At 40.8% G+C, this 12684-nt stretch overlaps 1 protein-coding gene across 3 annotated transcripts; it reads left to right on the top strand.

Annotated features, from left to right (window-relative positions):
• The first annotated feature begins 3994 nt into the window (after positions 1–3994).
• Positions 3995–12472, top strand: LOC146642371 (uncharacterized). 3 transcript variants are annotated; one of them, XM_085397325.1, is made up of 2 exons: positions 3995–4206; positions 10037–12472. In XM_085397325.1, the coding sequence occupies exon 2, from the start codon at positions 10412–10414 to the stop codon at positions 12032–12034; it is 1623 nt and encodes a 540-aa protein (XP_085253451.1). In that variant the 5' UTR covers positions 3995–4206; positions 10037–10411; the 3' UTR covers positions 12035–12472. The 3 variants fall into 3 exon arrangements, with proteins under 3 accessions (XP_085253451.1, XP_085253450.1, XP_085253449.1); XM_085397324.1 differs by having other exon boundaries at positions 10027–12472; XM_085397323.1 differs by lacking the exon at positions 3995–4206 and adding an exon at positions 5743–7765 and having other exon boundaries at positions 9121–12472.
• Positions 12473–12684: the final 212 nt, after the last annotated feature.

The following is a 12684-nucleotide window of genomic DNA, read 5'->3' as shown; positions in this document are numbered from 1 at the left end:
ATGCATGTAACAGTGAGAAACACACTGTCTTGGCGAAAGAAAGCGTTTTCGTACAACTTCATATAAATCGCTGTAACTTTTGATAGAAGACTCAGACAAACATGTTTATGGCTTTATCTTATAGAACTCAATATCCCCGTGCTGGGCAAACAGGTTTTGCAGCCGTTTGAGCTAAGATTTTAAAATTATTCACATAATGAAAACCTATACTTTGTCTCGGGCGAGTTTCCCATTCAAATGCATGTAACAGTGAGAAACGCATTGTCTTGGCGAAATAAAGCGTTTTTGAACAACTTCATATAAATCGCTGTAACCTTTGATAGAAGACTCAGACAAACATGTTTATGGCTTTATCTTATAGAACTCAATATCCCCGTGCTGGGCAAACAGGTTTTGCAGCCGTTTGAGCTAAGATTTTAAAATTATTCACATAATGAAAACCTATACTTTGTCTCGGGCGAGTTTCCCATTCAAATGCATGTAACAGTGAGAAACACACTGTCTTGGCGAAAGAAAGCGTTTTCGTACAACTTCATATAAATCGCTGTAACTTTTGATAGAAGACTCAGACAAAAATGTTTATGGCTTTATCTTATAGAACTCAATATCCCCGTGCTGGGCAAACAGGTTTTGCAGCCGTTTGAGCTAAGATTTTAAAATTATTCACATAATGAAAACCTATACTTTGTCTTGGGCGAGTTTCCCATTCAAATGCATGTAACAGTGAGAAACACACTGTCTTGGCGAAAGAAAGCGTTTTCGTACAACTTCATATAAATCGCTGTAACTTTTGATAGAAGACTCAGACAAACATGTTTATGGCTTTATCTTATAGAACTCAATATCCCCGTGCTGGGCAAACAGGTTTTGCAGCCGTTTGAGCTAAGATTTTAAAATTATTCACATAATGAAAACCTATACTTTGTCTCGGGCGAGTTTCCCATTCAAATGCATGTAACAGTGAGAAACACACTGTCTTGGCGAAAGAAAGCATTTTCGTACAACTTCATATAAATCGCTGTAACTTTTGATAGAAGACTCAGACAAACATGTTTATGGCTTTATCTTATAGAACTCAATATCCCCGTGCTGGGCAAACAGGTTTTGCAGCCGTTTGAGCTAAGATTTTAAAATTATTCACATAATGAAAACCTATACTTTGTCTCGGGCGAGTTTCCCATTCAAATGCATGTAACAGTGAGAAACGCATTGTCTTGGCGAAATAAAGCGTTTTTGAACAACTTCATATAAATCGCTGTAACCTTTGATAGAAGACTCAGACAAACATGTTTATGGCTTTATCTTATAGAACTCAATATCCCCGTGCTGGGCAAACAGGTTTTGCAGCCGTTTGAGCTAAGATTTTAAAATTATTCACATAATGAAAACCTATACTTTGTCTCGGGCGAGTTTCCCATTCAAATGCATGTAACAGTGAGAAACACACTGTCTTGGCGAAAGAAAGCGTTTTCGTACAACTTCATATAAATCGCTGTAACTTTTGATAGAAGACTCAGACAAACATGTTTATGGCTTTATCTTATAGAACTCAATATCCCCGTGCTGGGCAAACAGGTTTTGCAGCCGTTTGAGCTAAGATTTTAAAATTATTCACATAATGAAAACCTATACTTTGTCTCGGGCGAGTTTCCCATTCAAATGCATGTAACAGTGAGAAACACACTGTCTTGGCGAAAGAAAGCGTTTTCGTACAACTTCATATAAATCGCTGTAACTTTTGATAGAAGACTCAGACAAACATGTTTATGGCTTTATCTTATAGAACTCAATATCCCCGTGCTGGGCAAACAGGTTTTGCAGCCGTTTGAGCTAAGATTTTAAAATTATTCACATAATGAAAACCTATACTTTGTCTCGGGCGAGTTTCCCATTCAAATGCATGTAACAGTGAGAAACACACTGTCTTGGCGAAAGAAAGCGTTTTCGTACAACTTCATATAAATCGCTGTAACTTTTGATAGAAGACTCAGACAAACATGTTTATGGCTTTATCTTATAGAACTCAATATCCCCGTGCTGGGCAAACAGGTTTTGCAGCCGTTTGAGCTAAGATTTTAAAATTATTCACATAATGAAAACCTATACTTTGTCTCGGGCGAGTTTCCCATTCAAATGCATGTAACAGTGAGAAACGCATTGTCTTGGCGAAATAAAGCGTTTTCGTACAACTTCATATAAATCGCTGTAACCTTTGATAGAAGACTCAGACAAACATGTTTATGGCTTTATCTTATAGAACTCAATATCCCCGTGCTGGGCAAACAGGTTTTGCAGCCGTTTGAGCTAAGATTTTAAAATTATTCACATAATGAAAACCTATACTTTGTCTCGGGCGAGTTTCCCATTCAAATGCATGTAACAGTGAGAAACGCATTGTCTTGGCGAAATAAAGCGTTTTTGAACAACTTCATATAAATCGCTGTAACCTTTGATAGAAGACTCAGACAAACATGTTTATGGCTTTATCTTATAGAACTCAATATCCCCGTGCTGGGCAAACAGGTTTTGCAGCCGTTTGAGCTAAGATTTTAAAATTATTCACATAATGAAAACCTATACTTTGTCTCGGGCGAGTTTCCCATTCAAATGCATGTAACAGTGAGAAACACACTGTCTTGGCGAAAGAAAGCGTTTTCGTACAACTTCATATAAATCGCTGTAACTTTTGATAGAAGACTCAGACAAAAATGTTTATGGCTTTATCTTATAGAACTCAATATCCCCGTGCTGGGCAAACAGGTTTTGCAGCCGTTTGAGCTAAGATTTTAAAATTATTCACATAATGAAAACCTATACTTTGTCTCGGGCGAGTTTCCCATTCAAATGCATGTAACAGTGAGAAACACACTGTCTTGGCGAAAGAAAGCGTTTTCGTACAACTTCATATAAATCGCTGTAACTTTTGATAGAAGACTCAGACAAACATGTTTATGGCTTTATCTTATAGAACTCAATATCCCCGTGCTGGGCAAACAGGTTTTGCAGCCGTTTGAGCTAAGATTTTAAAATTATTCACATAATGAAAACCTATACTTTGTCTCGGGCGAGTTTCCCATTCAAATGCATGTAACAGTGAGAAACGCATTGTCTTGGCGAAATAAAGCGTTTTTGAACAACTTCATATAAATCGCTGTAACCTTTGATAGAAGACTCAGACAAACATGTTTATGGCTTTATCTTATAGAACTCAATATCCCCGTGCTGGGCAAACAGGTTTTGCAGCCGTTTGAGCTAAGATTTTAAAATTATTCACATAATGAAAACCTATACTTTGTCTCGGGCGAGTTTCCCATTCAAATGCATGTAACAGTGAGAAACACACTGTCTTGGCGAAAGAAAGCGTTTTCGTACAACTTCATATAAATCGCTGTAACCTTTGATAGAAGACTCAGACAAACATGTTTATGGCTTTATCTTATAGAACTCAATATCCCCGTGCTGGGCAAACAGGTTTTGCAGCCGTTTGAGCTAAGATTTTAAAATTATTCTGTTAAGAGAATTTTTATTTTAGTTAAATCATTAAAGTATAATCAAGTAGAAACAAGTATGCCTTATAATCAAGTGTTTATATATTTTCACACGGTAAAGCTTACTGTTGAAAAGAACACAATGTATTCCTTGCTTAAGTGTGTGAGATGTTTGACAAAGACAGGACATATACATGCATTCTTTACTTCAGTGTCTGCGATGTCAGATAAGCATGAATACTGCTGTGTCGTTGTTTTTCAGTTTGTGTGCAGAAGTTAGATAGCTAAGACAATGCCTGAGCTCTCCCCTCTTCAGTTGAAAGAGGAAGTGTTATGTAACCCATTTTGCCTTATAAATAAAGCGAGTAAACGGTGCTCGGTGTGTTAGTCTGCTCAGAGACTCTCACCCGTGCGCACGTCTTTGAAACTCTGAGTCGGTCTGCCAGTGTCTCATTTCTCTCTTACTGTGTTTGAACAAATTGTCAACCCTTGACATTTAATTGGTCCTTCGAGCCGGATAACTGACTGTTATTTTAACGTCTAGTTTTCCACAGACGGTCTCCATCGGATCCTGACGTCGTGACGCCTGCGCTGGAAGAAATCTGATCAGTAAAACGAAAAACCCGGGAACGTGAATTCGATCTCCGGTCAGCGTTCGGCCTTCACGGCTCCAGGACCCGATGAGCACCGGATCTTAAAACGCAGCGCCACAGTAGAGGTGAATATGACACGCATTCCACCAAGCGCTAAAATACGTTGATATTGAGATTTTCCTTTAAGTAGTGTGTAAACCTAGGTACGCCGACAGATCTCAGTGTCCATGCGGGACTAAGAAGACGACAGGCAAGAGCGAAATTCTAGAAAAATCGCTATTAAAAGTTCCGGTCGCTCTGGGAGTGGCTGCAACGGAACAGGTTTCCGGTCACTCAAGAAGAGTGGCTGAAGGTGAAGGTGTTACACAAATAAATAGGCCTACGGAAAATCTCAATAAAAATCATAGAAACGCGCTTTGTTTGTGAGGAGTGAGTTGTTTTTACGACCCAATACGCGGTCGAACCACTTCTCAAACTGTTTTCCTGTGTACACTCACGTATTGGTAAAGGTGGAAAAAAGGGTTGTGCTTCATCACGTAAAATTGATAACCGCTCTCTCAATTAGTGGGAGAGTAGAAGGCTGTTATCGAAAACCCATTCTCACTTTTTCATGCCAAAGAAGGTGTCACAGTTCTGACGTAATTAGTTCAAAATGGGTAACTCTAAAACTAAAGTAAAATTAACAGCAGATGAAGGATGGTTGGAAAAAAACTGTCCAAATGCAGGAAGAGTCAGTGCAAATAGGTGGAGAAATCCACATAAAATTTATTGCCCAGCCTGGCAAGGCAAATGCAATCAAGAATCAATAACTGCTTTAAAGGCTGCTTTACAAAAAGAATTATTTGAGGAAAAGAGCCAAAAGAAAAAAGCAAAACGCTTAGCAGAATGGCACCTTTTCAAGGCGTGGATGGTAGAAAACGATAAACGCATTGCTAAACGTGCCCAAAAGCAGGAAACTAAAGATAAACAGAAAACTGCAGGAGAAGAAAAACCGTACCCCCCTCCTTATGCTCTTCAGCCTGCACAGCCTGCAGCAGCTGCACCTAACCTTACGTCAGCACTTCCTGTAAGCTCTCCTCACAAACCTTTTGTTTCAAATCCCTATATGGAGGCCAGACAACAACTTGATCTTATGACTAAGCATGGTCATTCCAAAAAAACAGAAATTGTAGGTCAGTTTCCAATGGTAGCCTTATCTAACCCCAGGTACGGTCAACCCACTGGTCCCCCAGACGCCCAAGGAGTCATACCAGTAGACGGTGAGCCTTTAATTTATGCATTCCGACCCTGGTCTCATAAAGACAGAGAGAATGTACTAAAAGATGTGCCACCCCTTAAAGAAGGCTTCCGGCCGTGGCGAGATGCAGTGGAATTGATCCGTCAGGGGTGGGGTTTAAATGGTCATGAGATGCATCAAGTTTTTCAAGATTTATTAGGTTTAAGTCTTCCTAGAGCTAGAGGTCAATTTACAGGAAATGATTTAAACGGTGACGTGTTGGGGCCAGACACTCCCCAATTAATACAGGAGCTTAATAACTTGTATGGCAGAATAGAAGTTATTTTAGCCCCAAGGCCAGATTATGGAAAGATAGGAGAGTGCAAACAAAAGGAAGGAGAGACAGCATCAGACTATTTGGATCGCCTACGCCCAGTTTTCAGACAAAACTCAGGGCTAAATTATGATGCCGATCCACTGTCTGCTTTTCAACAACAATTAAAAAATGCCTTCCTAAATGGTCTACTGCCTAAGATAAAAGCACATGTAGACAAACACTGGGTCACTCAAAATACAGGAACCTTGCCTGAAGCCCTACAATATGCTGAGCATGCAGTCAAAATTCAAAAACAAAAAGAAAAAACAGAAGGAGTTTTCATGATTGATCCAGAGACAGGCTTTATAGCCTTCTCAGGACAGCAACACACGGCAGGTTTTAAGCAAAGTAGGGGAAAGCAAAAAGCAGGACAAAGAAGAGATAGAAGAGATATGAGATGTTATAACTGTGGTAAAATCGGGCACTTTGCTCGAAACTGTAGAAATGTAAGCCAAGAACAGGAAGGTGGAGATGACAGGCGCAGACGCCGTGATGAATGACTAGCACAAGAAAAGGGAAGTGAAACAAGTGAAGGGGAAGTTTACAACATTGAACAACTGCTGCTAGGCTCAGAAGCAAAGCCCACCGTTATAGTGCACGTTAACGGGGTCCCAATAAAATTCCTTTGCGACACAGGTGCTTGTAAAACTGTCCTAACAGTAGAAGTCCCAAATTTAACCTCTTCAAAAGATACCTTAATCGTGAAATCAGCCTCAGGACATGTGACAAAACAGCATCTAACCGACCCCCTTTTTATGTCACATAGAGATAGTGGCCGTGCCTGCAAAAATCAGTGCATCTATGATCCATCTTGTCCACTAAATTTGTTAGGAAGAGATGCTTTAACAAAATTAAAAATAGGAGTTTTTCCTGAAGAAAGTGGCATGAAAGCCAGACTCCTACTCTCTGAAAGTCAGAGCCAAACTGAAGATATTTTTGTTTGTGAAGGTTTAGGTGAGCCAAATTATTACTGGGCCTTAGATTTACCAAAACTTGAACCATTAGAGGCCAAAGCTAATATGTACTTACCTGAGCACTCACATAGACAGGACCCAGCAAAATATCACAACACCTTGTGGTATAAATATGTCCCAGGTCCAGACAAAATTTATGATCAACAAGTGCACAGACTAGGACCGCAAAAACTAGTCCTACAACACCTGTATGTGACACAGAGTGGTAATGCAGTATGCTCAGTGTTACAGACAGATGCAGTGCAGCGCTTAAATAAGATATGCAACCCTCATGTATCTGTTGCACGCAACGACCAAACGCCTTGGTCTGAGTTAGGCACAGTGCTGAGAAATGTAGAAATGGACAGATATGACAAAATAGAGTGTGAGGACTGGCAAAAAGGCCGTAGAACTGGGTGCATGAGGCTAACGCTGTGTTGGCCGGTGACAGCCACACCAGCCACACATTTAGCCACAACAGAGCAAGATGAATGACAAGTATTAACAATTGAAGCACATCCAGAACTAGAGAAGCTGCCACAAACATTATGGTCTCAAGGACCCACGGATGTAGGCCTAATAAAAGGAGCAGATCCAGTAGTGGTGAAAACTACAACCTCATATAGGCCTGTAAAACCACAATATCCCTTGAGTGCAGAGGCAAAAGAAGGTATCAGACCAGTCATAGCAGAGATGCAAAAAGCAGGTATTCTCGTGAAAACTAATGAAGCCACGTGTAATACACCAATTTTTCCAGTAAAAAAGGCTAATACAGGAAAATATCGCTTAGTTCATGATCTAAGAGCAATAAATGAGGTAACAGAGCAAATACCTCCAGTGGTTGCAAATCCACACACAATTCTAAATCAAGTAACACCAAAAGAACGGTGGTTCTCTGTAATAGACTTGTCCAATGCCTTCTTCTCTGTACCTCTGCACCCTGACTCACAGAAGTTATTCGGATTCACCTTTGACAATCAAAAGTATACTTATACAAGGTTGCCTCAGGGATTCCAGAATAGCCCAACTCTGTATGCAGAGGCTTTGAGAAAATCAATGTCATCTTGTACGCTCCCTGCCCCAGGGCAGTTCTTGTTGTATGTAGATGATATATTGATCACAGGCCATACAAAAGATGAGTGCAAAGAAAACACATTAACAGTTTTGCAACATCTCGCAGAGCAAGGCCATAAAGTGTCACAGCATAAACTGCAATTGTGGAGCCAGGAAGTAACATACCTTGGCCACAAATTGACAGGACAAGGCAGGCAGCTGTTAGAGAGCAGAAAGATAGCAGTCCAAAATGCCCCAAAACCAGTAACTAAACAACAAATGATGAGTTTTTTAGGACTGTGCAATTTCTGTAGATGCTGGATTCCAGAATACGCATTACTAGCTCAACCACTACAGAACCTCATTTATGGTAAAGATCTAGCATTAAAAGACAAAGTACAATGGATTCCAGAAGCAGAAAAAGCTTTCGTTGATTTGAAAATAGCACTGCAGACATGTACCGTCTTAGCATTACCAGACTATGGAAAACCTTTCGTTCTCCATGTTGATGGTGCAGGAGGGTATATGAAAGCAGTCTTAACTCAAGCTTTTGGAGAAAAACAACGTCCATTAGCTTTCTACTCATGCAAACTTGACTCTGTAGCTGCTGGATTACCTACCTGTGTTCAGGCATGCGCAGCAGCAGCAGAGGCAGTTAAAAAATGTGCAGACATTGTTCTAGGACATAAATTGATCATCAAAGTCCCACATGCAGTGACCTCTATTTTGCTCCAAGCGAACCTCTCTTTCCTCACGCATGCAAGACAACTTTCTTATGTGGGGATTCTACTTACACAATCACACATAAAAATAGAGAAGTGTGGCCAGCTAAACCCAAGTACACTTTTGCCGACTTCTCTGGACGGAGAACAACACTGTTGCATTCAAAAATTAGAGGAAGATACAAAACCTCGCACTGATATATACAGCTCCCCCCAGAGCAGTTTCAGTAATGTTTTTGTGGACGGCTCAGCGTCAAAAGACATTCACGGTAGAAATTGTGTGGGTTATGCGGTCACAACTGTTGATAAAGTGATAGAAGCAAAAGCTCTCAGCTCCTCAAACTCTGCTCAAAGCGCAGAACTAACCGCAGTCATCAGAGCATGTACTTTATATAAGGGTCAAAGTGTTAATGTTTACACAGACAGTCAATATGTCTATTCAGCAGTTCATCATTTCGCTAAAATATGGCATAACAGAGGAATGACAACTTCCTCAGGCAACACAGTTCAACATGCAAACCTTCTAAAAAAGCTATTAGAAGTAATAACGTTGCCAAAAGAATTAGCACTATGCAAATGTGCAGCTCATCAAAAGGATGACACAGAAATTACGAGAGGAAATAACTTTGCTGACAAAGCAGCAAAAGCAGCTGCAGAAAAACAAATTGATGTTTTAACAACAGAAACCATAGATCTAATACCTTTAGAAATACTAGCAGATGCACAGAAAACAGCATCGCTGAGTGAACAAAAATCTTGGGTGAAAGATGGAGCAGAATTAAAAGACAACCTTATGATGTGTAATGGCAAACCAGTGCTTCCAAAATCTTTGCATAGAACTGCTGCTTTAGTGACACATGGGAAAACTCATGTGTCATCAGGAGGGATGATTAATATTCTTAATAAACAATTCTATACAAAAAATTTTGAAAGTTCAGCACAAGAGTTTATCAGAACATGTATGATTTGCCAAAGACACAACGCACAGGGAAATCTACGTCCAAAGCGAGGGCATTTCCCTATACCACCGCATCCATTTCACACTGTCCACATGGATTTCATAGAATTAAATGAATCACAATCCTCCAAATATGCACTTGTGATAATTGATGTATTTTCCAAGTGGCCAGAAATATACCCAGTGAAAAAAGCAGATGCAATATCAGTAGCAAAATGTCTATGTAATCATTTTATTCCAACGTACGGTATTCCATCTCTGATAAGATCAGACAATGGCACACATTTTGTAAATGAAGTAATAAGTAAAGTTTCTGAAGCTTTAGGCTTCAGCATAAAACATCACTGTTCTTATCATCCACAAAGTGCAGGATTAGTCGAGAGAACTAACGGCACAATTAAACAAAGGTTGAGGAAATGTATGGAAGAGACTAAAAAACCTTGGCCTGAATGTCTAAGCTTGGTTAAATTATGGATGAGAATAACTCAAGGAACAGGTGGTCTAACGCCATTTGAAATCGTACATGGCAGACATTTTCCACTCCCCATAATGAGTGAGCCAATTAATAAATCTATTGCAGAAACAACAATGGCAGAATGGATGACAAAACTATTTGAGAATAAAGAAGTGAGATTAAGCAATCAACTGCCGAGTGACTTTTCTTCAGTTTCTTGCAGGTTGAACCCCGGTGATTGGATTCTGATTAAAGTCCTCCAGCGGAAAAACTGGAGTGCTCCAAAGTGGGAAGGTCCCTTCCAGGTGCTACTTACCACACCCACAGCGTGTAAGATAGCCGAACGAGTTTCGTGGATTCATCAATCCCACGTGAAGAAAGTGTTTGCACCACAATAAGACGCCGGTTCCCCTGACTCTTACGTGAACCCCTGCTGGAGGACAGGGCTGAACGGGTTTCCCGCCCTGTGCTTCCTCGGCAGTGCTACTCACGTGGGAGCTCGGGTGTGCCTGGTCGCCCTGAAGATCAGACTGACCTATCCCACCGAAGAGCAGAACCAATAATAACACCAGGGACGCCTGAATAAAATCTCAACAAGATGACTGAGGAAAACAACCTGATAAATCCAGAAGAAGAACCAGCTTCAGAATCAATGCTAGCACCAGTTCCAGCCCCAAAGCTGTTGTGCTTGGGCGCTTGTGACATCAAACGAAAACTACTCATGTGCTACATATTCTGTCTAATGGCTATCCTCCTGATGACGACACTCTTTTGGTTGATGCCCAGTGGAACCCACAAGACAGTACCAATTATTCTCCGACCTAAGAGGTGGACCCACGACAACTCGCACCTGAAGGAGATAGACAAAGAACACAACCACCCGTGGCTGAACAATGCATGGTACCGGTATGTCCATGACAGAGTGCACAGAGAAGACAATGCCGCAAACTGCTATGTCTGCTCACATATGCCCACGACAGCACTCCATGCCACAGTGTATGGAAAACCCCCAACCAAGGCTGAAGCACTCTGCATATATGACAAAGCCATTACCGGGACCTGCTCAACACCAGGAAAACCTGTGATGGTGATAGGTGGATCCATAAAGGACCAAAACAGCAACACATGCCACAACACTACACAATATATAGTCCCACAGAGTGTAAAGTCTTTAATCTACAACATAACAAACTGCACCCACCAGTACCCAAATATAAACTACACCTGCAATGAAGCCTACTGGGTGCATATAAACGTCAGCCATAGAAAACTGAAATCATTCTCAGTTGTTTTGCCACCTGACATACAACACCCAGTGTGCTTTAACTTCACAGGAGCAACCGGACAAACAGGTACGCCCCAGGGTCTGAAGAAATTAGGACAAAACCGAAACTGCTCCATGATCCTGGCGGCACCAGATTGGGATGGCATCGGCTCATCGACAGGTACATACTGGGTACAGGGCGCAGCTTGGGCGTGTGGCCTGAAAGTCTATTTCATGCTGCCACCAAACAGCACCGGACTCTGTGCCCCTGTTCTGGTATCTGACCACACCTTTAAGATGTCAGTGAACAGCAACACCAGAGCTAAACGTAGCACAGGCCTCAAGCCCCATGATCCATATCTTGGTTCTGATGTACCAGATGACTTCAAACTCTGGACCAAGAGCCAGAAGGTAATACACGCTTTGTTTCCATGGATAGGAGTAGGGAAACACGCACTACGGATAGAAACCCTGGACTATCGTTTTGGATTATTTTTAAATGCTTCAACCCGCATTAATCAAGGACAGAATGAAGAAATTGATGCAATTCGCATCACTGTCATGCAGCACCGAGTGGCTTTAGACATCATTCTCGCAGAGAAAGGTGGTCTCTGCGTATTGTTTAACACTACATGTTGTACCTACATACCTGATAACATCCATTCATTAAACATGACAAATGCTTTGAATGTTTTGAAACAACTGAGCGGCTCTTGGAAATCTCTACTGATTAAAGGCCTGTTGGCCCTTTTCAGTGTGATGTTACTATTTTGCCTTTTCATTGCTTGTATTATCCCATGTCTGAGAAGCATAATGACAAACATGTTCAAGCGTATGTTAGGAAACCATGTCTTGGCTCAGTCAGTTATGGAGGATCCCTATCGTCAGTATGGTATGCTGAGTGTGGGAGAGAGAGAAGAAAATCTCTATGACAATCTTGACAAGCTTGTTGTTTAATTATTTCACTGAATGACGTGCAAGTTGAAAATGTGACTAACAAGTGACTATGCATTGAGTAAAACATGTGAAATATATTAACATCAGGAGGGAATGTTAAGAGAATTTTTATTTTAGTTAAATCATTAAAGTATAATCAAGTAGAAACAAGTATGCCTTATAATCAAGTGTTTATATATTTTCACACGGTAAAGCTTACTGTTGAAAAGAACACAATGTATTCCTTGCTTAAGTGTGTGAGATGTTTGACAAAGACAGGACATATACATGCATTCTTTACTTCAGTGTCTGCGATGTCAGATAAGCATGAATACTGCTGTGTCGTTGTTTTTCAGTTTGTGTGCAGAAGTTAGATAGCTAAGACAATGCCTGAGCTCTCCCCTCTTCAGTTGAAAGAGGAAGTATTATGTAACCCATTTTGCCTTATAAATAAAGCGAGTAAACGGTGCTCGGTGTGTTAGTCTGCTCAGAGACTCTCACCCGTGCGCACGTCTTTGAAACTCTGAGTCGGTCTGCCAGTGTCTCATTTCTCTCTTACTGTGTTTGAACAAATTGTCAACCCTTGACATATTCACATAATGAAAACCTATACTTTGTCTCGGGCGAGTTTCCCATTCAAATGCATGTAACAGTGAGAAACACACTGTCTT

This window comes from Rhamphochromis longiceps, linkage group LG23, assembly GCF_057381845.1.
Source record: "Rhamphochromis longiceps isolate RC_006_pf linkage group LG23, R_longiceps_female_GT1.1, whole genome shotgun sequence".
Lineage (NCBI taxonomy): Eukaryota > Metazoa > Chordata > Actinopteri > Cichliformes > Cichlidae > Rhamphochromis > Rhamphochromis longiceps.
Note: the sequence above shows the minus strand (reverse complement) of the source record. Positions and strands in the feature narration are given on the sequence as shown.

Bases quoted from the DNA above. Each gene is read 5' to 3' on its own strand.
- LOC146642371 (XM_085397325.1), top strand. From the start codon at position 10,412: ATGACTGAGGAAAACAACCTGATAAATCCAGAAGAAGAACCAGCTTCA.